The following is a 26,427-nucleotide window of genomic DNA, read 5'->3' as shown; positions in this document are numbered from 1 at the left end:
AAGGTCCTGCACATGGGTCAGGGCAATCCCAAGCACAAATACAGGCTGGGCGGAGAATGGATTGAGAGCAGCCCTGAGGAGAAGGACTTGGGGGTGTTGGTTGACAAGAAGCTCAACATGACCTGGCAATGTACGCTTGCAGCACAGAAAGCCAACTGTATCCTGGGCCGCATCAAAAGAAGCATGACTAGCAGGTCGAGGGAAGTGATTGTCCCCCTCTACTCTGCTCTCGTGAGACCTCACCTGGAGTACTGCGTTCAGCTCTGGGGCCCCCAACATAAGAAGGACATGGACCTGTTGGAGCAAGTCCAGAGGAGGGCGATGAAGATGATCAGCGGGCTGGAGCACCTTTCCTATGAAGACAGGCCGAGAGAGTTGGGGTTGTTCAGCCTGGAGAAGAGAAGGCTCCAGGGAGACTTTATAGCAGCCTTCCAGTACCTAAAGGGGGCCTACAAGAAAGCTGGAGAGGGACTTTTTACAAGGGCATGTAGTGATAGGACAAGGAGTAATGGCTTCAAACTGAAAAAGAGTAGATTTAGATTAGATATAAGGAAGAAATTCTTCACTATGAGGGTGGTGAGACACTGGAACAGGTTGCCCAGAGAGGCTGTGGATGCCCCATCCCTGGAAGTGTTCAAGGCCAGGTTGGATGGGGCTTTGAGCAACCTGGTCTAGTAGAAGGTGTCCCTGCCCATGGCAGGGGGGTTGGAACTAGATGGTCTTTAAGGTCCCTTCAAACCCAAACCATTCTATGATTCTATGATGATTCTACACTTTTCATGCTGGCTGTTACCATACAGACATGCTGCCAATCCAGAAACATCTAAAGGAAAAAAAGAGGTTTATGATTGTCAAGCAGAGAAGAAAGGCTTTGTGAATACTGCAGTGACTACACTTTTCTAGTAGCATCCTGGACTCTCTTTTCGATAGTTTTATAATTGTCCCTTCAGAATCCTTTTCTCATTCAAATTAGAGCTGCTGGAAACGATTTATGAAGAAAGCCACTGCAGTCCTCCCTCCAGGTCCCAGGACTCTGACAGTAATGGAGCAAGAGGCAAGCAACACAGGTTGAAACAAGGGAATTAGATGCAAAGAAAAGAGATATGTAGTCAGAAATTGGAACAGGGTGCCCACACAGTCTGTACAATCTCCATTCTTGCACAGGCAAGGGTGGAGAACTTGATCCAAAACTCAACTGGACACAACCCTGAGCAACCTGCTCTATCTGGACCTGCTTCAAGCAGGGAGTTAGGCTAGATGCCTTCTGGATGTCCCTTCCAACCTACATGACTTAGTGAGTCTACAACACATGTACATATAGCAGCTGGATAGACTAATGTGATAAAGCAACTTGATAGAGATATTGATAAATTGGAGCGAGTTCAGCGGAGAGCCACCAAGGTATCAGGGGGCTGGAGAACTTGGCCTATGAGGAGAAGCTGTAGGACTGGAGCTTGTTCAGCCTGGAGAAGAGATGGCTTTGGAGGGACTTGATTGCAGTCCCCCAGCACCTACCCACAGGCTAATAAGGTGGGTCCAGGCTCCTCACAATGGTATGTGGTGGGAGGGGACACAAGAAAACAGGTATAAGTTCAAGCAAAAGAGATTCAGACTGAATGTAACGAAAAACTTTTTCACAGTGAGGACAGTCAAGCAGTGGAGCAGACTGCCCTGAGAGGTTATACAATCTCTCTCCCTGGCGTTTTTCAAGATGCAACTGGATAAAGCCCTGCGCAACCTTATCTGACCTCTTAACTGACCCTGCTTTGAGCAGGACGTTGGACTGGATGGCCTCCTGAGAGCCCTTCCAACCTGAATTATCCTGTGATCCCATAAAGCAAATAAGCCTGTAAAAGAAAGATTGCCACCACCTTGCAGGAGCTCAAGAGGTGGAATGCACCGTGTTTCAAATATATCAAAACAAATCCATGCTTGAACAATTTTTTTTTTTTTTTTTTAGGAAAAAGATTTTAAAGACTTTTGAGCATTGCCAAACTCATCTTCAAGATATATCATGTGTACAAACACTGCATACACACTCAGTAGTGAGGCTTACTGGTATCCTGTTCAGTGGCAAATAAGCATGCCTATTCATAGACATCATATTCAAAAATCAACCCCATCCTGCTGCAATACTACATCTTACACTTACTTTTAGAAACAACAAATTCAAGGTTGTTTTTTTGGTGAGGGTCTAAACTCCACTAACTCATATAAAAACTTGGGCAAGATTTCAGATGGTTATAAATAGCAAAGTTCTTAGTCCATAGGCTGAAATCAAGTAAAGCCCTACATTATCACTAGTACTGTATGATAAAAAAACGATGCTAAAACTTGTAACTTTGACATAGAAAACAATTACAGGTGAAAGGATGGCAGAACTGGTCTCCTTGCTTTATCTTAGCCTCATAAGACAAACAATAGTAAAAATACCTATGTGCATGAGAAGTAACACCAACCATCAACAGCAAATTCACTTTTGAACCACCCACGAAAACTGCTTGTGATCCTAATGTCTAATTTAAAGAGAAAACAGCCCCAGTCTCTCTTGATGTAAACTACTTTAGGATCATAAAGTAAAAATTAATTCATAATAGATTGGGAGAGGATGGAAAAAGAAAGAAAAACTAGTGAAATGAAGCTGCCTTTTAAGAACTAGAATTTCACACGACTCATAACACTAGAGCCTTGCAGAAGCTCTGGAGGGGACACAAACATTTAACATACAAGAAACACAGGCACTTACGATTAAGCTAAAGAAAAATGAATGCTGAATGAATGTATTGCTTATGCAAAATTATTTTCGGCTTCTCAACTATTTAAAATACATTAACAATAATCATTCAGGTATCACAATACTATTAACATTAGAAATGAGATGTGTATGTTCATTGTAAGTGTAAAGTAAGGTTCTCAAAGTATACTGAAATCATAATCAGAGCTGCTAAATGCGTTCAATTCCCACCTGATATTCATATTCTGTGTAAGGCAGCAGCTTGTCATCTTTGAAGGAGGTTGAAGAACCATTGTAAACAAGTGCGAGGTCTAAATTTATGTGGGCTTGAGTCGTTCGCCTTCTGTAAAGTTCGTAGTATAAAATCTTCCCATTTGGCTGCTGTGGGCCAGTCCACAGGACAGAAGAAGTCGACTGGAAGCCCCCGGCTGTTGTTTGTATTTCTATGAGAGGGGCAGGCTGCACTGCCGGGGGTGCCTCCAGCGTCTGTACCAGTGCCCACTCACTGGAGGCACAACCCAGCTCTGTGCAAGCCTGGAGCTGTACTTCATACCTTTGGGAACACAAATCAGGAACGAAGTGATTAGAGCACCGCAAATACAAATATAGACTGTGCATGAGATCTGGGGGACTTCTTAATCTCTCTTGGTCTGGCATTTTTAATAAGAAAACAATGAACACACAGATTATATGCTGTGCCTTGTGTAGCAAAAAGGAAGAACACTGCCTTCTGGGTTTTCATTTTTTATTTTTTTTTCAGAGCAGAGTTAACATCTGCAGGAGTCAAGTGATCAAAATAATTTTGATTTTGATGATATGAATCAAAAAATGATGATTCATTGTAGGAGATGATTTGGATATCATTAGAGAGTTATAGAGCTTCTCTCTATTACTCTTCTCTCTTTGGATTTAGATTAGTTATATGTAAATAGCAGACAGACTTATCAACCATGTAACACACACAAATTATGCCTACACAAATATATAAGGAAAGGTCAGGTAAATAATCAAGAATTAGTGGGGAAGATATTACTTCAGTATCAAGTGTGGTCCTTCTGTAGCGGAGTCTGGTACCCTCTCTTAAGTTTTTGCTTTCACTTAAACACAAGTCGCTTGTTTTCAACTCAAGGGTGCAAGCGTGTTCCTGGTGTGACTCCATTAGTCGTAGCTCTGCTACACTGTGAATGGGCTAGCTAATAGTTCTTTGGTCTCCCCACCCCGAACTTTGTCAACTAAAGCCCTATTTATTCTTGAATGCAGACATTTTGCGAAAGATACACAAGTACAAGATTGCAGGTTTTGGAGTGGATAGCAGAGTGTTGAATTACCCCTTGTATTAATGACAACCTAAGTCAACCCTATGCACTTCACCAAGATGATATATAGCTGGTGTTATGATAAATTAAAAAAAATCCTGGTTTTATCATGTGCTTTTTAGGAAACAAAACCCCATGGGTCTGACTATCTGTTTAAACAAGATGGTTGAGCTGTCTGCCAGCCCGCTGAACCACCTTGCAGCATTTATTCAACAAATGAGGTCTTCCAGACTTACCTACTGTAGGGTTGTAGCTCTGCCACTATGTATGACCGTCTCAGAAAGGAAACATGAGATGCATCAAAGTCAACAGTTTTCTTTCCTGTTTCAGCAGGCTTGTGGATAGAGATTGTGTAATTTCTAATGTCACCGTTTACTTTGATAGGAGGATCCCAGGCCACCAAAATCTCCTTTGAGGACCATGCCTGTAACCTAGGAGGCAACATCCCAGACGGAGCAGAGGGGTTGGTTTTTATCTGAGCTGACGGGCTGGTCACACTCCCTTGACTGTTATTTGCGGTGACAGTGTAGCTGTACTCCATGCCTGGCATTAGGGTGAAATCAAGATACCGAGTTTCCAGACCTGAGTAAACAAGTACACCATCCCTCCTTAGCTCGTAGCTTGTGATTTTACCATTGGGGTTAGCTGGAAGTTTCCATGTGATTTCAATTGACTCCGAGCCCATGACAAGCAGCCTGGGAGCTTCCATATTTAATGGTGGAGCCTCCATGGTCATCACTGACTGGGATATGCTAGATGTGCAGCCCCCCGCAGTACAGGCAACCAATGCAAAATCATACTGTGTGTAAGGCTGTAGGTTAGAAACCAACATTTGCAAACTTTTGCCAGGATAATACTCTTCATTGTTTAATTTCAATATGTACTTGGTGATATCTCCATTTTGTGTTTGGGGAGGTGCCCAAGATGCATTAATTTGAGTGGCACTGACAGCCTGCAGAGACGGTGGGTCCACTAAGGCAGGAGCTGCTTCCAGCGTCTGTATTGCAGCTGGTTCACTGGTAGAGCAGCCTCCCATCGTACAGGCAACTATCGCATAACTGTACATTGAATAGGGCAGTAAGTCTTCATCTGTGTAGTTGAAGGTAGCAGCGTCAAAGCTGAAAGGATAGAGAACATCATTCTTTAGCAGCCTGTATGACTGAAGAATACCATTGGGCTGTGCCGGGGAGGCCCACGAGATGAGCACTTTATGGGGGTTAACTGATGCCAGGGATAACATGGGGACAGTGAGACCTTTTGGGGCAGTTTGACTAGTCTTTGCCACTGTCCAGGAGCTCTCAGTGTAGCCTGCTGCATTCCAGGTGCGTATTTTATATTCATACCTTGTCCATGGCTGTAAACCTTTATCATTATATATGAATGTATTACTTTCAGTGTTATATTCTGTGAAAACAATTTTCTCGTCTTCTGTTGTTGCTCTGTACCCTGCAGCATTTTCTTTTGTGCATCTGTGAATAACTTCATAGCGAATTATTTTTCCATTTGGATTAATTGGCTGCAACCAGCTCAGTTCAACGTTGGTAGCGTTCACTGCCTGGATTACAGGTGCCATCTGAGACACGGGGGGTGCTTCATCTGTTCGGACCGGCTGGGGTGGAGAACGAGTGCAGCCTGCCGCATTGCAAGCCTCCAGTACGAGGGTATAGAGAGTGTACGGCTCAAGGCGCCTGAAGAGGAACTGGCGAGATAAACCACTGTACTCCAGGTTGTCATCGCTGAAAATATTGTAGGTCTGGTGAAGAAAGAAAGAAAGAAAAAGAAAAAAAAGGCAGGGGGGGAAGAAAGGACAGAAGCCAGGATAAAAGGGGAAAAAAAAAAAAATCAGCAATTTTTGTCAATAACCAGTAGATAAGACACCTTAATCTTGGCAATAGGGTAAGGACTATTAACCAATGATTCAGAAACTTACTTCCTTACTAGTAACAATCAGCATACAAACAGATCATTGATACAAAAGGAATGTTTTGATCCAATTTTCATGATTTTTTCATTTGGGATGCAGTAATAAATCACTTAGTGACAGTTTTCATTATATTTGTTTGTTATCAAGTTTCATTGCAAGGATCTCATGGGCTGGCACAAAGCTTCTTGCAGATTAACTCTAGAGTAAGTGAACTCTTAAGAAAAGAACTCCAAATAAACCCCTCTAGTTGCAAACCTTGCAGGTAAAGGTTTACACTCAGTTGAAACCATTGAGCTAAAAGAAGTCCCAAATTTCAGAACAACATTCTGTCAAATCCAGGTTTTCTAGAAACACATTTTGGCAATGTCTAATGTATGCCAAGTAAGATTATGAGCTTTCATGCGTAGCTTTCTATACATCCAATGAACCATTTGGTTCACTGCAAATGAACATTTACAGTCATGGGGTAGCACAGGAATGTTAATACTCATTTTAATACAACCACAAGCAGAGAGCACTCACAGAGTGCCTTGTGCTTACATAGGACTTCTGTCTTATTTTAAAGTATAATGCATTTGATTGAGTCCTTTTCAGCAAAAATGTTTTAATTTGACATTCAGCATTTCCCTTCTCTTTTTTGATCAAGTGAAGTGTCAAGATGAAGATTACCTTAATCATGCCATTAGGTTGGGAGGGCTCTGACCATTTCAGCAGCAGAGCCCTGCCATTTTCTTTCTTTTCCACAGTGAAGTTGCTCAGGCCACTGGGTGAAGCTTCCAACGTGCGCACAGATGTCCAGGGGCTTGAAACCTGCCCAGCATTGTTTACAGCTACGACATGAATATGATATGTTGTGAAAGGTTTCAATCCAAATAAATGAGCCTGATGCTTTGTTCCCTGAAGCAAGAATACAGATGTTTGAGTTAGTTAAAAAAGTAATCAGCATCTGTGGTTTATGTCACTTGGAAAATGAGGTCTCAGCTCTAGGTCGCTTCTGACCACTTTGCAGAATACCCCATCTGGTTACCAGGATTTTTTGGTGGGTTTCCATAGCTGAACCTCAAAAAGAAACTCTTAGGCTTTTAAAAAATATCTATTGTTATGGTGGAGCCTTTCGAGCTGACTCCTGGGGAGCCCTGCACTATTCAAATCTCAGCTAGCAAACAACTTACAGTTCATTCAGCGTGTGTCTGAGCTTTGCTCAGCGAGGATGAGAGTGCCTGGTACTCTGAAGGATTCAAGCACATTTGAAAACCTGTGGTATATGAGTGATGCCTGCCTCTACAGAATTCTTACACTTCTTGTGTGTAGACATGACATTTGATAGGCATGCCGTCCTGTTCTAGCTACTTAGAGCATTGTAATCTGGATAGACAACAGTGTTTCCAAGAGCGCAGTTTCATTTCCTTACTGAAAACAAACCCCTTAACAGTGAAGGGGTGGGGGGGGAACAGAGAAGGGAGGGAGGGAGGTAGGTAATAAACTGGTTTCTATGTTCCTGCTTTGTAAAGATGTCGCTTGAGATAAATTCACAAGGTAAGACGATTGTGGGGCAACCAGCTGCCTTACAAGACCCCCCCCCCTTTTTCTCCGGGTTGGAGGAAGCAGCCGTACTGCTGATGGGGACACAGGCAAGCGGGCTAGACCCTCCCTGGCACCGGACCCTTGCCTTGCACTGGCCGAAAGAGGCTAGGAGGAGCACGGCTGTTTGTTATTGAATCCCAGCGGGCTCTGGAAGGGCTGGAAGGGCTGGGGCTGACCTGCCACCATGCCAGACCACAGCCCAGCACAGGGCCGTGCAGGTGGATGCAGACCGAGGGACATCAGCCATGGCCAGAAGGGGCCACTGGCATCGCAGCTCACGGCTTTATCCAGCTTACCCCAAACAGCATCTGACGCAGGTCGGAAACCGCTCAGGTGTGAGGCACAGCGAGCCTCAGCACAAATTCAGGTCTAGGCAGGAAGGCAATACAGCCGTTTATTATTTTGAACAGCCACGGAAGATACAGTGGCTAACAAAGAACAGGAGTAACATGTTTCAGTAGGAGACTGTTCAGATTTGTCTCATCAGAAGAGCAAGGAAGAAAGGAGTTCAGCTGATCGCCGCTATATTTAATCTCATTTTTAGTTGTGCTTTTACATTAATTATACAGATCTTAAGAAAGGGAGTGCAGGAATTCAGTTTCCTTCGTGTGGCAGGAACAGCTGAAGTCGATTTCCCTGTTTCAGTAAGTCATATTAAGTTGTTAAATGCTAACACTTCCAATTGTTTAATATTTAAACATTTGTTAAGCTATCAGACTCGGAAACAAATTTTAAAGAAATATTAATTTCTTTTTTTAAATATTAAAAGTTAGAGCATAAATATTTAAATAGTTATTTCCTCACAACAATGAGTTAGTCTTTTAGATAAATATAGCACAGCATTTGAATGACCATTATGAATATTAAATCTGAAGATGCCACAAGTACAGATTATAAACATACTTTTCTGATAAATGATTCCTTTTTCTGTTAAACAGGGCAAACACTAGCAAGATTAATAATGCAAAAAAGTATAATTCTTTGTTAGGAATTCCCAGTCATCACTGCCAAAAAAGCAGAAGCTCAAATGCAAATAGCAATCACCTCGAACAGATTATATATAAAAAAGCTCTGGCTGCTGTGGGACATTTAGAGATATCTTTTGTCATAAGAAACATGGAAAGCATGTGGGCTATAAAGCAAAAACATATGTATATTGTCAATAGCAGCACCTGTTCAATTACAGTTTATTTCAGTATGGAGAATTTAGTTCAGCCCCTAGATGGCAATACTATCAAACACTTTTTGTAACATGAGTACTTAATGATTAACAACGTGCGTTCAGTCATCCAACATACTCAAGGCAGCCATTAAAAAAATAACAAAACTGATTTCATTATAGATTCTTTTAATAAACATTTATGGCTTAGATCCTTGAAAGTGGAAGCGTTCAAACTGCCATAGCCAAAAAACCTATACAGCCGAATGCAAAATTATGAACTGCAGGTTAAAGAACAGAGCTCAAATTGAAGTTCATGCTTAGCATAAAAATCTGGCATCAGAAATTATGTTGGCACAAAACATGATTAAAATTAGCTTTACAATTGGATGTAGTCTGTATTAATAGTTTTTATGAGGACAGTTATCTATTAGGTTTTCAAAACAGAACTTTTAAAAGCCTAAAATTTACATTCCGTGGTTCGCGGGTGGGCATGGGAGGAAGGGAGCACACAACATTAAATTACTGCCCCTGAACCGCTACACAGAGGCTCTCTGAAGGTACAAAGACATTACAAACATCATACAAAAAGCAATGGCTCTGCTTTCTAATTAGCTGCATCATCAGGGTGGGCTTTTGTGACAGCAATGCTACAAAACACTTGATTTCTTTTTTTAAACAGAAAACTGGCACATTTTTCATCACCCTCTACCATTTTCCCACTAAACTCCAAGATTTAATTATTTACAATCCTCACCACACTTTGAAATGAAACAAGGATGGAAGGATTTCCTTGCCTGCAGTTCATCATGTTCTCTGGAGACTGCTAAACCATTCCTTCCAGGGATGACTTTTATCCCTGGCTTCTACAGATACTTCTTGAAGAGCAAAGGGTTTACATGTATTTTTGTTTTGTTTGGTTTGAAGTAAGCTCAGGGGACGTACTCCCAGAATACGGAGCCACGTTTTCTCCCCGTGCACTGCTGCCGTGGCCATTTGTGAATTTGCTCAGCTCAAAGGCTGGTGCTGAAACGAGGATGGATGGCAGCCTCAGTGATTCATTTTAAGAATTACTTTATGTCCTCCCATGACATTTTCAGCCTAGAAATACTGTCCTGCTGGAATGGTCAAATATAAATAGCAAAATACACCTTGCAAAGGATAGTACTGTAACCTTTGGCTTCAGTGGACAACAACACAACCTTAAACAGGTGCAGGATCAAAATCATTGCCTGGAATATTCTCCCAGTCTTTGTCTGCAAAGCCATGAACTCGTATATCCCATGTTTACACACTGCTAACAGTCCGGATTTCATTCACCATTAAAAGCAAACCAACAATATAAAATTTTAATGCGAACATTAAGATGTTCGTAGACTGACTGACCATGAAATCTGACGGACTACAAGCCCATGCTCTCCTTTCTCTGTCTCCCACTGTGAAGCATTCTCACTCATTCAGTCATTGAATTAAGAATAATCCAGCAAACATTTAAGTGTGCGCACTCCCACCTTCCTCCTAGAAGGCCCGTCCTTTCAATGTAAACACTACAGGAACGGACACCTGAGGCAAGCTGTGACGAGCCACCGTGGTCTGATCCCCGCACTGCAGCCCAGAGCCCACCCTTTGACACGGCCCTTGCTTTTGGCAGCCCCGTCCCCTTCCCTTGAGCAGCACTGCCAGCACCGCCACTGCTCCAGGCAGGACGGCACCTCTGTGTAACATGCTTCGCGCGCTGCCAGTGGCGGCACAAGCTGTTAACAGCAACAAATACACTCCTTGGCTAATTCCGCTCTTCCAACTGTAAATTAGGATAAAAGTTATTTAAAATAAAACCTTGTTTTAACACATTTTTCAAAACATAAAACGAGCGAACATGAATCATGAATAATGTATCCGTCAAGATTTGCTTCAGATTGCCTTTTTTGTTTGTTTATTTTTTAATTCATGAGCACAGAAGTCACTTAAAGTCTGGAAACAAATTAGCATAGTCTTTCATGCCGTTCAAAGGCAGCAGCATCCATAATGCAAGGTGCCTGCCTTCCTCGCCACCTCTTGGTCCTCCTCCCGGGCACAGGCAAGGCTGCACAGCCTTCAAGGGTCTGATGATTTTACACTGCCTACTGTGATTGCTTTTGACTACTTGAAGTGCCCCTAAGGTGGCAACAGGGTCAAGAGGTCTTTGTAGGTTGAAAATGATCAAAAATTAGCATTGATCTGTAGCTGTCAATAATACTCTGCGCGGGTGGACCCCCTGCACAAATGTTTAAACTGCATACAGCTACACAACCTAGTCATCTTTGAATCTATTGATCTGATGAAGCAGCACTTTCTGGTGGTGTCACTCTGGGCTTTTCCTCTTTTTTCAAGGCAGGCCAGCTTACCCAGTTGTCCAGGTCTCAGGGCATGAGTTCAAAACGTGACGGATACATCAGAAGATCTGTGAACCACTGAAGAGCTGCCCAACAGGTAGCTTGAGTATCTGTCCCTTCTTCAGGGGTAATCATCAAAACTCAGCAAGTCGTCACCAGTCATGTTAAGGTTAGGCTTTGGTTTCTTCTCTCTCCCTATCTTCTCTTTGTACAGTAATCCCTATTTGGCAGGTATCGTTGATATCTCATTAAAAAGCTAGCTCATTTTTTCTGTGAGTCTCTAACTAAACGCAGTGGATCAGACACTACCACACTGCTAATGGTAGTAGTGGTACAGGGATCCAAACCTATTGTTTCATAACCTGCAGACATAAATGATGGGAAGGTAATTCAGTATGACATTCCCTTGTCTACAGAGGCAGAGATGCTGAACTCTCCCTGGACAAGGGAGGAGAAAGCGATGGTCTCCTGGCAGTCAGAACGTTAATCCGACCATCCTCCAACGCCAATTTTCAAATTCTCCATCAAGGAAGTCAAACAGATTCCTCCACAAATGACAGAAGTGACAGGGAATGCTTGGGGTTTTACTAAGACACTCAGTTTATCCTCACCTTTGTCGTTATCCTCTTATCCAGTTCCCCATCTAATCCAGATTCTTTGCCATTTTCTGCAGAGCACTGGGAGCGCTTGCACCTTGACTCTGATGTTCACTCTTATTTCCCAGCCTACTTCTTAGCCCCTGCCTTCACTCTAAAAGTTGCACTGAGTTCATATTCATATTCATATGCAATCACTAACTTGTCCTTTGAGTTGCCTTCCTTCTCAGGCTTATATCATGCACACTGTGTCTTTTTCATTTAAAAAATCTACTCTATTCCGAAAGCCTTATGCTCAAATTCACAAGGATATAACTTACGGATACACAAGCAATCTATGAGTCCCTTCCTGTAGCAGTGTGGACTGGAATATAAATTATTCCCATGGTAGTACTGAAAAATCTGAAAGGTTAGGCAAACAAACCAAAGTGTTATTCATTTTACCAGAAATTATCTTGCCTAGAGGTGACCAGAATTTCCATTTTTACCAGAAATTGATGTTGTACTATTTATTTTCCTCCCAATTTGTGTAAAAAATAATTTTAGATTTTTTCATTAAATTTTTTTTGAAAATTTCACTCTTAAAATTTTACATTTTAAGAACTTCGCATTTCATTTATAGAATTTTAAAATTGCCTTTCAACACATATTTTTCATTTTGAATCATTGTTATATTATTTGATATTACCCAGCAGGCCTTCAATAGCAGTAACACGTACCACATTGGGGATGATAGTTTTTATGGTACATAAAAAGAAGTAGTATGAAAGAAAACTAAATAAAAATTTAAATAAAATTTTTACGTTTGTAAAACCAGACATTTCCTTATTAAACCTAAAATAATTTTGAAACATTTTTGCCCTGGGAATATTCTTCCAAATTGTCTTTGGTTGAGACAAAAGAAGCCACTCTTCCTTTCCCAGCCCTGAGGTGGATCGATGCAGTCTTTTCTTGTACAGTGGCTAGGAAATGACATCCAAGAATTCATTATATTTGAGCTTGCTTTTTTATAAATAAATTTAGGAAAAGTTATGTAAAAAATATATTAGAATAGATTCAAGTTACACAGTTAAGTACATAAAATAGCTTCTTTATTAAAACATAAGCTTTGATTACACAATCATAAAATATTCTTTCCTTGAGATTCCTGGCAAACTTAATGCTTTTTTTCCCAACTTTAAGAATCTTCTTGTAATTTATTTTTAAAACAAACGGTAGTTTTGCCATCAGCATCAGAGAATGCTAATTGTCTATCCTCTGTGACTCCGTGTTCCCATCCTTTCCTAACAGTATCATGCTAGCAGCTTTTTTTAATAAAAAAACCCTAATTTGCACACCCTGTTTCACTCAGCACATAACTGAATCATTTCCTGTGTGAATAGTCCTACATGGGCTCGTGGACTATACCAGGGAGAAACCTTTAGAAGCAGCAGTAATCTAAGTTTAAAATGTTCTGCAAATAACAATTAATACCTGATACAGAAATATTACATTGCAATTCATTTTCCTCCTTTCTGGCAGAGCATGTAAGGAGCTGTGAATTGCATGTAGCTGAATCTGTCCAGTGGAGTTGGTGCCTATTTTCACAGTAGACAGTTTTCTTTGCCGGCACACCTGGGGACCTGCTGCAGTCTCACCGGGCGTCTGAATCCCCAGCTTTGACTTGAAACAAAGCACCACAAAGAAAACTAGGATGCATTGCACATTAAAATGAAATCGAGCGCATTTAGCAAGTTGAATTCAGTCACTGTGCTCGCCTTTGGGTAGCAGTACACTTTTAAACCACCAACAATGCTACATTTTTGCTGGTAAAACCTTAAAAAAACCTCTTTGGGCAAAGTCAACACTTCAGTAGCCTTCTCCATGCTATTTCAGTAAAATAAGATCTCCTCTCCTCTCCTCTCCTCTCCTCTCCTCTCCTCTCCTCTCCTCTCCTCTCCTCTCCTCTCCTCTCCTCTCCTCTCCTCTCCTCTCCTCTCCTCTCCTCTCCTCTCCTCTCCTCTCCTCTCCTCTCCTCTCTTCTCTTCTTTCTTTTCTTTTCTCTTTTCTTTTCTTTTCTTTTCTTTTCTTTTCTTTTCTTTTCTTTTCTTTTCTTTTCTTTTCTTTTCTTTTTTCTTTTCTTTTCTTTTCTTTTCTTTTCTTTTCTTTTCTTTTTCTTTTCTTTTCTTTTTTCTTTTCTTTTCTTTTCTTTTCTTTTCTTTTCTTTTCTTTTCTTTTCTTTTCTTTTCTCTTCTTTCATAATTATTTATTTAAAATTCATCAAACATTGCTGAGTGCCACCTTCTCAAAAATATATTTGCATCTGTATTTGTCTAATTTGTACTAAGAAATATTGAAATCCAAAAAGATATTTTCCTGCATGACTAAATAAATCAAATAAACCAAAATATCAATGACATGACATTCCACTATAGAAACCATCTAGAGGACGATGTCAACATGTTTTCCTAACATTAATATTTTATCTCTAACAACACTCACAAGACCTACAGTATAATAAACTATAGTTTTGCACCTTCTTTCTTTTTTTTCCCCCACATTTTTTCACTTTAAACCATGTCTATTATTCCTCATCATGAGAAGGTGATGGAGAAGGAAAGACGTAACTCTTTTTTATAAACTAGATACCTGACGGGACTGTTTCCCCCAAACTTTGGTTTTGGTCATTTCAAATCTGCCATCCTGACTTAACCTGAATGACACTTTTTGCTTTCAATAATCGTTCTGGATACGAAGAACTAGACTAAGTTTCTCTTCAAAATAAGACAGGCAGAATCTGAAGCAAAAATTTTAATACTATTTATTTGAGATACAAGAAAGCATGAGAGAAAATACTTAAACCCCACTAAAAAACAATTATGTGTCACCCTCAGTAAAATGCACATACATTGTATGTTCTGGTCTTCAGCTGAGTGGGGTTTTGTGGAGAGCTGACGGGAGTGAAAGAGGATAGAGCCGATAAATCAGCAAAGACTTCGTGGTATAATGAAATCCAGCATCATATTAAAGCAATGATGTCACACCCTATAGGACTGAGGTGGGAGGTTTTTGTGATGGTCCAAATTCACACACTGCGTAATCTGGAATCTGCATAAACTCATCAAGGCATTGCAGAACTTGCAATTTGTTGAGTCTGCCTTGGTCAGAAGGGGAATGGGAATGAATGATCCTTCAGGTGGAGCTTTATAATCTGGGATAGAACCATGTCTTCAGGGAAGGTAAAAAGCTAGGAAAGGCAAGCAAGCAGACTCTGGCTGGGGTTTGTATCTCTACATTACAACTAGTGCACTCATACAGCTGAACTCCAGGAATATGTTTAAAATAAGTACCACACATAGTGCTCCTGCTGAGCAGCAACTTTCCATCCACTATTCGTTAACATTTAGGAATGGTGTTCCTCTCATGGATTTGTTCTTTGTTGTCTGTAGGCACGGCAAAAGAAAGAAAAACCACTGCTGCTGTAAAACAGCAGCTAGAGCCTAAGGGCTCAAACCTGCAAATGGTAAGGGGTACATCCCTTAATATGGAGCATTAGCAGGTTAATGTTATATTTTTCCTAATGCCGTAAACCGTATTTTCCATTTGATATATTGGCTGATGGCCAGAATGAAGTTAGATGCTTTTGTCAGAACAAACAAAATCTGGACTGCCACATCAGTGCAGTCGGTGCCTTCTTAGTCTCAAATCTTTTTTTTTTCTAGTAAGGTCCAGAGTGGCAGGTGTTTTGCAGAAGGGCTTCTGTAATTTTAAACCAACCTAATGAAACCGTGGATGTTTTTGTTATCCATAAAAAGGGATAATTTATGTACCTGAACTTCTCAACTCAAGGTATCGTGTGGCAATCAGTTTTGCTTTGTTGTAGAAAGAACATGCCCTTGTCATTATTAAATGTTTTGGCCTTTGGTTTCTTTTGAAGTTTTGTTTTTCAAGCACTCACATTGCTCCTCTATGACATTTGTGACTACATATATCTGTGCCATAAGCCACCGCCTTCATCTCCTTTCAAATTACATCATACAAGATATTGTGAAGAAAAGTGGCTCTGAACACTGTAAAACTTCTCCCATCTGATCTTAAAATGACCTGGGCACATTATCTGAAGGTTTCTATTTTCTGTAAAATTTGAAAAAGACAGTTTGGCTGTGTTTTTGTTGAATGGAAACCAGAGAGGGGAAACTCCTTATTTTTCCCTTATAAAAGCAATTATTTTCAATTTTTGCCTTTGCACAGCTCAACAGCCATAATGGGGAAAAAGAAATGTAAAGAGAAAAAAAAGTTTGAATAAAATCTTTAAGGGGACTTGTACAAGGACAATCTGAATCTTAACATGGATTGCAGGTGAACTCCCACATCATTTTCCTTGAAAATGCCACTGAATGTCAGTTGTGCTCCATAAAACTAAGACTTTGCAGTTATATATGACTTTTCATCATAGGATCTCACATGGTGTTACAAACATTAATTAATTAAGTCTCAGGATATCCCCCTGTGTTACTGTGTGCAGCTTCAGGAAACTATCATTATTGGTTTAGATCCCATTTTACACAGGTACAATAGATGTGTCATATTATTGTTAAATGCAAGCTTACTTTATTCCCTTTTCTCTATCATTCGGAGTCCTTGTCTCTCTCACCCAACAGATGCAAAAAAGAGCAGTTCTAACTGCTGCTAAGTAGAGGAAGATAACACAGCCTCAAGGCAATTCACAGCTTTAAATCCCTGCTTTCTGCCAACACAATGGAAAATAAAAGCAACATTTTAAAGGAGACTAAAAGGTTTTTACTTCCTACTGTTTTATTCTTTTTTACTCTGCCCTGTACTGAACAGTCCTAGCTTTTCATTCAAACTTTGCCTGCTATGTATGTAATCGCTTCTGAGAGATATTAAAAGGTAAGCATAAACAATTTACTTGGAGCTACGTTATAAAGGCCAAAGTTTAGTCTGAATATGTGGCTGAACTTAAAATGTCACCTTCAAAACGAACTGGGTATTTTAAAAAATGATGGGCCGAAAAGTATACAAACCCCTATCTCTTGAAAGCCTTTCCTTCACCAGGTTTTTCATTCCTTCCCTTAATGCTTTACACGTCCTACATGAAAATACCCGCTCTCCAAAGAGAGACAGGCTGAAAGTAAATGGGAGTGTGCAGGTAGCAGTTTGGGAAAGGTGCAGTCCAGTTATGCCAATCCATGCCAGGAGAAAGAGATTCGCTCCGCACCTTTTTGTACAGAGCAGTCACTCTTAGCGGCAGGCCAGAAGCACACTGCTTATGCAGGTAGGGATGCCCTCTCTCTCTTCTGTAGCTGGAGGAAAGTTCAGCCTATCTTCTGAATGTTAGCAGGGGATATTGATTAGACATATATTTAGGTGTATGCTTTGGGGACGTATTCCTCAGCAAAGCACAGCTTCCCATCAAAATGCTGACAGGTTCCTCAGAGATCTGACACCTTCCTTCCAGAACTTGCGGGATGTTCCCCCAAGTTTGGAGTAGGGGATTACTACAGGGGATCCCTGCCCCTACTGGCCGTATAAGCTAGTGGAAAGCCTCAACAAGTAGCCTGAAAAGCCCCTGTGTCACGTGGTGGTCAGAGGAACAAAAATCTTGTTTTCCCATTGCAGCCGCTATGGACTGCACTGCTGATGAAAATAATGAGGTCCAATAAAGATTAAGTTATATATTGTTGTGGCCCTTAGCAGCTATGTCTTGCCATATGAAGGCTCAGAATCAACTCCACACCAAGAAAAGGGTTGAAAAGAAGACAAGAAGAAAGAGCGGTTGTAGAGTTTGGTAGAGTAACTAGAAGAGAAGCTGCTTGAAGGTTTAGTGTCTTGAAACCAAGTGAACCCAGTGGATGGATGAACTTCCAGATCCTCCTAGGATCATATGGCTACCATTCCCTCTAGCTTAAGCCTCTTAAGGCACACCATTGGAAAGAAACTCACCTTAGGCAGCATATGAAGCTGTCTGCAGACTGCCCATTCCCATTTTCTATGCTGTCAGACCAACACTAAGTTCATATACATACACATAAAAGTAGACAGCTAAATCTGCTGCAGTGTGAACAGGAAAAGCAGCTAGCTAGCTTCACTTTTAAACGTTAATGCATAAATAAAATAGAATCTTTAATCATGTCTTTTCACGTGGTTACACATTCATTCGTCCTTTCTAGTGTGGCTTGGGCTTCTCAGTGCAAAGCTCCTGCCAGCAGAGAAGAAAGTCTGAGCTGCTTGTGACTTGCACTAGCAAGATGCGGTAGTTAGGGAAGAGATGAAAGACGTAAATACCGAAATACTACTTGAAAACTGAAGCATAACAAGTTTAGTTCAGATTCTGTATTTTCCTTGGATATTTAAGTTACTTGGGGAATTAAAATAGACCACTAAGTGAACAGGTATATAGCTAAGCTTAGTATAAAACAAATAGTGCTGATTTCAGAATTGAAAATATCTTTACAGCACATTATTGACTCCAGGATATTAACTTGTAAATCCACTAGTTTCACTGTCTCATCTATTGATTAGCTGCATGTATGCATGTTATAAATGAGCAATCCCAAAAGAAATTACTACAATTTAGTCATTTTGGGCCAAACTTGTAAATGCATTCAAGTGCTCAGAGATGAAGATAGACACTATGGGAAATAGTCAGAGCACCTACATTCTGACACAAAACTTGTGTAGCTAGTGTCCTCAGTTATTCTCTATACTCTGTGCAGAGGAAGGGGGGTTCCTCCAAAGGGAAAGTCAGATGTTTATGTTTAACTTCTGTTTTGAATAGCCTGTCGGAGAAGCCTCACTCTCTCTCAAGACAGATTAGACAGATTAGCCTGCATTGGCCATCTAAAGTAAGTTTTTAGAATTCAGAGCTGTGAATTTTGCTTAAATTCACTTAAGACTCAAAAAGCCAAGAAGCCAGTGAGAACATTTTCAATCAGCACACAGCAACAGACCATACAGGTGAACTCTTTCTTTTTTCTTAAGGTGAAACAGAAAGCTATTGGTAGCTTCAGAAGTTAAACTGCAGCTGTTTCAAAACACTTCAAAATCAACGGAAGCTTCCTTTCGCCTTTTCAAGGATCCTGGATCAGGGTCTTCATGAGTAGAAGAACAGAACTAAATGGTGTATGTAGATGGCATTCAACCAGAACAGGGATTGGGTTTAGTTAATCCATAATATTGAAGCAAGCATCCCTGACTCCTGATTTCCATGCATAGGTCAACATGTTGGCAATGATCTTCAGTCTGAGATGATGTTACTCAAGTCAGTGTAGTTTGAAATTTCCATTAACACCCTCAAAACAAATATCATTACAGGGGTTTGTTAACAAAGCAATTGAAAGTGTTGCGATGCTTCTATGCAGGACCAGAAAGACAAAAAAATGCAGTATGCTAAAGAGCTGTTGCAAATTTTTGTCTCAGAACTGTCCTATTTTAAAAGCCACATGTTGTCACCTCTGTTTGTCCTCAAAGAGGGCACTGTATTTGACATCAAAGCAACTAGAGCTCAAACTGTTGTGTTACCTGGTGGAAAAGGTGATGTTTTTCTTCTCATTTGCTCTCAGGGTCTCTATTCAGTCTTTTTAGGCCAGGACTTTCCAGTAACATTAAGCACAGCACTTAAATATGTCACTGTCTTAAGCTACAACTGTAGCATAAATCTTGTGATCTATTGGTACATCACAGGTCTAGCATTCCTAGCATAGACTAGCATTAGAGAAAATCTAAATTATCATCTGTCTTGAACCCCTGAAGAAAAAACAATAAAAAATAATTTTATGATACCATAATGACAAGAATAATACTTCACTTCATCTGGGAAAAGATGTCTTCCAGACTTCTCATTAATTCTTTTTTAAAGTCTGTTGAAATATAAGAGCTCTGCAAAGTTTCATTCATTTTGTTTGTGCAGCGTAAAGTTTTCTTTATAGCAAAAATACAGAAAACTTATTGCTGCAAGGAGTCGACTTCCCTCACTCTCTTGCTATATTAAATCTGCATTTGCAATTCTGATTTTGTGGGACAATTGTAAACTTGGTGCCTTTTTTGCAGCCACTAGAGTGGCATGTCCACACTGCATGGAGGATTTGGCTCAGGCTAGGAACTCTGCTCTGGATGGGAAAAAAGAATCGGTGCATTCAAACCTGCAGGAAACGGACTTGGAAAAATACGTGGAGCAAAATTCAGAAGCAAAATGAGCAATGATTTGTGATATGCCCCAGCAGGTTAAATAGATACTGGGACCTCTGTTCATCTTCCTGTTGTGAATATACGACTCCTCGCAGTCCTTTTGGCACACAGACAACACACACTCCAGGGGTCTCATTCAGATGGACCATACCCCAGCAGGAACATCGTCTCTATGTTAGGGTGGTGTGGGCTCAGAAGTGTTTAGAAGACATAGATGCTACATAAAGAAGGAAGGTGGAGCAGCCATGGATTAGTTTAAAAAAGACATCCTACAGCTGCAAAGTCAAAGAGTTTAGGGGAGGATACTGTGCTGCAGGTCCAGCTGCTGCTCTTGCGCCAGTCATAGGTTGCCTGAAGTGGACATGTAAGTGTTGTTTATCTCCTAAGGCTTTGCCTGCGTAACTACACAGCCTCCAGTAATATAAGACCTTTAAAGGACATTACCTGACTGAAGCAGTGTCCTGCCTGTTGTAAGGACTGCAGGACCCACAGAATAGCTGGAAATAGAAACAAGTTCCTAACAAAAATCTGAAAAAGATAGAAGTTATTTTCTACTAGACCCTCAGGATGGGAATTAATTCCTGCTCCCTGTATCACTCATTGTAGTCTCTAAATGTGCCCTTAGAAAGGAAGGCTTGTGAAGGGAAAGGAAGGGAGGAAGAAACAGTTTCCACACTTTTGGTGGAGGGAGTAAAGCAGCCTGCAGTTGCCAGAGGTATAGCAAATGATGTTTGATGCCCTAAAGGCTGTAACATGGCACCTGCTAATAAGGTGAGAAAAATTTCTCTGAATCCAGTAGCAACTTTGGCAGGAGTTCTTCCAGCAAGCCCTTCACTTCACAGGTAGAAACCTTCTCTCCATGCTCATAGTTTTTCTTGGCACTCATAAAGCAGTTCAATGAGCATATCCTTTCCAAATCTTCCAGCCTGTCAGATGCTGGTGGAGGGACATCTGTACCAATCTCTCTCTTTCTTTAAAGACTGAAGAGATTTTATTTGATGAATGCTAAAGAAACAGACTTAAAAATACAATACATTTTTTACAGTTAAACAATATAATCCATCCATTACAGGTGCATGTGAGTAGAGTACAATACACTTAGATGCTCCAGATCCCATTTGCCATGCATTTCTGTAACTTTGGTCAGATAAAAATTTCAAGATGTTGAGGGAAATACTTGTAGTTTGTGATGGGATAAACTCATAAATTGGACTTTGTTTCCTCCTAATACAGATTACATGTATGTAAACTAACCCCATGCATTGTACATAGGAAGTTTTCGGACTACCATCCTCACAAGAGTCTACTACTTTCTGCCTTTGATTTCTTTGGAAACCAACCAACCGTGAATTACTCATGTTTCGGTGCTTTCATTTGTGATCATATTGGTACTGAGAAGCAGGAAGGACAGATATAAAGACTGTTTTGAAGTTTATTGAATCTGATTAGCTGTCTGGTTTGGGCTCAATTTAAATTTGTCAAGAGTAAAAGTCCCCTGTCATCTTTTCCCTGTTCCATACACAAATGAGATCTTCCTATGATTCAGAAACTGTGCTAGGTTTGAAGACAAATGCAAGAGCTGCCTGTCAGCTCCTTCACCAACCAGCCAACCCAGTCAGCTAGCTCGCAATCTTCCTTCTTCCATTCGTCTGTTCAACATTGCTCAGTTGTGTTTTCAACATGGTCAAAATGCATTTCAACCAGCATGAAGATCCAGCAGGAACTGGGTGCCCTTGCAAGGGTGTGGAAGTTTCTGCCTCCAAAGGTGCATGGGTGGGGGAAGCAGCAGGTCCACCTGCTCAGCAGACCCAGAGCGACACGGTCCAAGAGAGGGAGGGGTGGAAGCGGTGGGGCGCAGGACCCCTTGGTTTCCAGCAGCCACTTCTACAAAACTGGTACAGACCGCTCCAAGTGCACCACCCCTGAACCGCTGATGTGCACCCAGTCAGCCAGATCCCAAGCTGGTAACGTGGCTGTGCTAGGTTATTTTACCAAAAGGTCTGGCATATATGAACTATTAAAACCTGCACATGGTTTAAAGTAGAAGTGGTTAATATTCCAAATAGCATTTATTATAAACTTATGTGATTTTTCCTCTTTGTATGGCCATCTCAGAGTTTTTCCTTTACAAACTGAATAGTGAGTGTTTTTGAAATGAAGTCTCATTGGCTAATTATTCACTTCATTTATTTACAATTTAATTTCCACATTGTATGATGAATCACCAGAATCAGTCAGTAATGCATCTGCTGACTGGATAACTACTTTCGTTTTGTTTTCAATAACAACGCAGTTACAGCTATTTTTAATAAACAAATTTTTAGGATTGCTAACTCTGTTAGTAGAATTCACAGAGCTTTTGAGCTTTGAAACCATTTTAATACACTGCAATTCTCCAAACAGTCTGAAAAACAACAGAAAGTCCCATTATGATCCAAAAGAATAAAAACAATGCTTCAGTTTGAAAAGAGAGTCACATTTTGGATTCCTTTTTCATACCCAGTTAACTTTATATACAGTTACAGTATAATGTGATAGTAAATTTATACCCCTCCATTGTCACCTGTTCAAAATGCATCAGAATATTCAGTATTTTTTTTCTGTTTTTAAATCGCCATCAGAGCCTGTGTGAGAACTGGAATAAATAAGCAACCACGTTTTCCCATACTGGAAAAGTTCCAGAAGGGAAAGGGCTCTTGACATTACAGAGCTAAAGGAGTTTTCAAGACACTTTCTATTTCCATACTCGTTCTTTTGTATGCTAGGTTGCCTGCCATTATGTTTATGTAATTCTGACAGTGTTCTTAATGACACACTAACAGATTGTAAAACACGCTGCTGGCATTTACTTGTTTTTTATATTTTTAAAACAATGTCCTTCATGTAACAGTAGTTAAGCGCGGCAGAAGGACATCATTAGAGCCATGGTTAAACTGTAATTTACACCATTAGGAAGGCAGGAGCAATTTTTATTGCCTGGCAATTTTCTTGCTGAAATATTTGGACCATATGGCTCAATTTGTGTAATAACCTTAATTTCAGCACCCTTCAGGTCTGCCTCCATCTCCTACGGAATGGTAAAATGCGGTTTAGCAGAAAAGGCAACTGTCTATACTTAGAGAGTTGAGATTAATAACATGTCACGTCCTGTTTTTGGTGAAGGAATTCGAACAGCAGCCAGATGGTATCTCTACAAATAACTGTCAGGGGTCTTGATCTAATCAATACAATGTATTAATACATCTCCCTTCGCTGCTTCTCGAGGGGCTAGCGTGCAACATCTGGAAAGATTGGGGGGACCGCCAAGTAGAAAGCTGATCCTTTTCAGAATCAAACTGAGCCCAATTAATTTTTCATGTATACTTGATAACTGTTTCATAATGAGCTATGCGTCTTGACGGAGTTAGGGTTGGCGGCATGAGCGGCTTGTGCTTCCTATCCCCATTCAGTCCACTTACAGAAACCAACCCATTAATCAAACTATCTGGCATAAAACTGAAATCTCAGCTCAGCAAGAGATCAATAACCATCCTTAAAAAAAAAAAAAAAGCAGCAACAAAGACCCCACCACAGAACAAGGCTTTAGTGGGCAAAAGTATCCAGGCATGACATTAGTAATTACTGTAACAAAAACCAAAACTCAGAACCATACTCACCTGACAGGCACCTATAACATAGAATTTAATATTAGCTTCCTGTCAAAAAGTAACATTTAAGTCCATTAAAAATACACTGCCGTTCTGCTTTCTAGATACAGAGGCCATCTGGCCCCTATTCACCATAATTGCTATTATAGTCTCAAAAATAATATTTATATAGTGCTGTAAATTAACAGACAGACACCCATTCCCACTCCCAAAGAGCTTTCTGTTGATGAACTCATGTTTTAGCACTGTGCAGGAATTAGGGTTTCGCCCCCTAAAAAAAAGAGTGTGGCAAGATTGTACATGCATTCCAGTGCTTTTTGTAAAGTCTGAAAGGAGGGGAGAGAGAGGTCACTTGGCAGGCAGAAAATGGGAAACTGCAACAAGCGTAGGGGAGATGAGCTTGAATGAGGCTGTGAAGCTGAGTGATGGGAATGGATTCAAAAGGGAGCAGTAAAGAGAAAGGACAGGAGGTCAGCTGAGAATACTAAACTTATCTCGCGTAGGACACCCCACGGCTGTTTGATGAGAATGACTTTGGTGGCTGTAGACCTGGATTAGATTCAAATGGAGTCCCTAGCGGTACGAGGCTCTATGTTATATTACCAGTTCCCATGAGTCATATGGCTTGCTCTTGCTTTTTTTAAAAAGAGGTAGGATTCTCTGTTTATTAAAATTACCCATTGCTTGTTAAAATTCCCTATGAAATATAAGCATATGACATAACACTTCTCAGCCAATTTGAATAAAAGACCTTATCTGTGGAGGGGAGTGGGGCAGGGGGATAGGATGGGGGGTGGGGAGTGGCCTTTCTAATTATCAGCTGAAGCATTCCTGTATCTGTAGCTGTTGGGCATGACCCTGGGGATTTTAGGAAGCTGCCCTATGACTTTACCAACAAAGAGCGTTATCTTGGAGTTGCCTGATACATCCACTTAAGAATGTTGGTTAAACGTGAATTAAAATCTAGTCAAATCCAATTAAGCGTTTTTAAACAGATATCTAATTTGAAAAACAGCTGTACATATTACCCAACAAATTTCTGCCTCCTCCTTCTCCATTTTTATTTCCTACTTATATATGAAAAAGCATCTGTAGCTTACCAAACCCTTGTTTTTAAAGCAGATTTAGTGCAGTCACACACAACATGGCACAAAGGGAAGAATGTCCCTCATATTATATCTTCCTATCAAATTCTACTTAATAAGGTGAAAGTTTGTGGCGGTTTCTGTTTTGTTTATTTTGTTTTTACAAATTAGAAAACATCCTGTCAATGGTGTTTTTCTACAGTGCCTGATTAGCTTGATCTTTTTCTTACAACTGAAATGCAAGACTTACAGAAAAACATCGTAGAGAAAAACATAAATATAAAGCATATATAAAAACATATATAGAGAAACAGCATATGGAGCATTTATACAGTCTCACTTTAGGCATCTGCCTTTAGGCTTTGTCAAGTGGTCACCTATTCTCTTATGACTGCAGGTGCACAAACTGAAAAGATTACCACTTCCAGACTGCTGCCCACCACCATCTTTCTGTCAGAGGGTAGCATCTTTTAAATCTGTCAACCTGCATAAACCCATTGTGTGGGTTAGGAAAGACCAGCTGATTAATCAGCTTAAAATCAACCACCTTCTTTTGACTGACAGATGCCAGTAGTGGCACACGAGTGCAGCAGAAGAAAGCAGTCTCGTGTGAACAGTTGTAGCCCAAGGACGGTAAATGTCCATGCCTTAGATGTTGTGGAGGTTTCATGGTCTATAGAGGACAGTCATGCTCCTAACTAGGTTAGATGCCTGAAATCAGACATTGTAAATATCCCTCAAAAGACCTAATTCTACATGTGTTTCATTCATCAAAAAAAGACCTATGGAATGGGTGAAAACTGGATCTTGCACAAGGAGAAACCCAAGGATAAAATACACCAGATATTTCCAAATAGGTAACTAATTTATTTGTAGAAAAAAATACCTATTGATCCAGGCAATCTGGTCTAGTCAATCTAGAGTGTACGATTAGGCATGGTCAGACATAACCCTATTGGTGTTTTTACTTCTGGTCCAAAAATTTATCGAAGGGCAAAGTTATGTTAACTTCATGTTGCACACTGCATTAGGGAGAAAATATTCAAGAAAAATGTAATGAAATAAACTCCTTTGCTGTAACCTTCACTAATTCAAATCACCAGTTGCCTGACAACGTATTAAGACCTCACAGACACCAGATAAACCTTTCCCTGCTACCCCGCATGCTAACTCGCAAGGATTCTTTCATTCTTGGCAGAGTTCCAGCAGGGTCTAAAGCTATGTTTCTGTGGCTGCCGAAAGCATCCAGGAGACACTGAAGTGGCCTTGGTTACACCAAGGATGGTATAAACAGAAGAGCTGAAGCCTCTTTCTCTCTCACCATCCTCATCCAGTTCTATTAGCACAGTACTTCAAAATCATCAAAGTTGTGCAACTATCCATTTCATCCTTTCTGCTGTAATTAGGCAATTCTACATGTCTGTCTTGATAGGTGGGGCTTACTGAAGCACTTAATCAGTTTCTGGAGGGGCATCGTAGTGCCAGTCCAAATGCTTATTTAAACAGAGCTGTAGTGCCAAATCCAGCATATTCTGCAGCAGCATGGAAACAACAGAATCTGTGAGACACAGATTGCCTCACACACTTTTTTTTTTTTTAGCAGCCTTCAATGTGAAGGAGCACTTGTCCTGTATTCATCCGGTGTAAGCTTAACAGGTCTAGAGATTAAAACACGGGAAGCATTTTATATTATTGGGCTTTCCTGGCAAATAAAACAATTACAGCAATTCCAGTACAAGCCCTTCCTGAAACTGTGCTAACGAGGCTTTGAATCTTAAAAACTGCATTTAAATCAAATGATTCATTTGCAAACCCATCACATA

The 26,427-nt window shown here is 40.5% G+C and overlaps 1 protein-coding gene across 1 annotated transcript in view; it reads right to left on the bottom strand.

Moving 5' to 3' along the window:
• The window catches only part of USH2A (usherin), a 396,109-nt gene that overhangs the window by 23,327 nt on the left and 346,355 nt on the right, over nucleotides 1-26,427 (bottom strand). Inside the window, 3 exon segments of the mRNA XM_050894852.1 lie at nucleotides 2,966-3,287; nucleotides 4,287-5,803; nucleotides 6,644-6,871. Of these exon segments, the coding sequence (XP_050750809.1) occupies nucleotides 2,966-3,287; nucleotides 4,287-5,803; nucleotides 6,644-6,871 (2,067 nt within the window).

The sequence above is a fragment of the Gymnogyps californianus genome, chromosome 3, assembly GCF_018139145.2.
Source record: "Gymnogyps californianus isolate 813 chromosome 3, ASM1813914v2, whole genome shotgun sequence".
NCBI lineage: Eukaryota > Metazoa > Chordata > Aves > Accipitriformes > Cathartidae > Gymnogyps > Gymnogyps californianus.
This window is presented reverse-complemented; position numbering and strand designations above follow the sequence as displayed.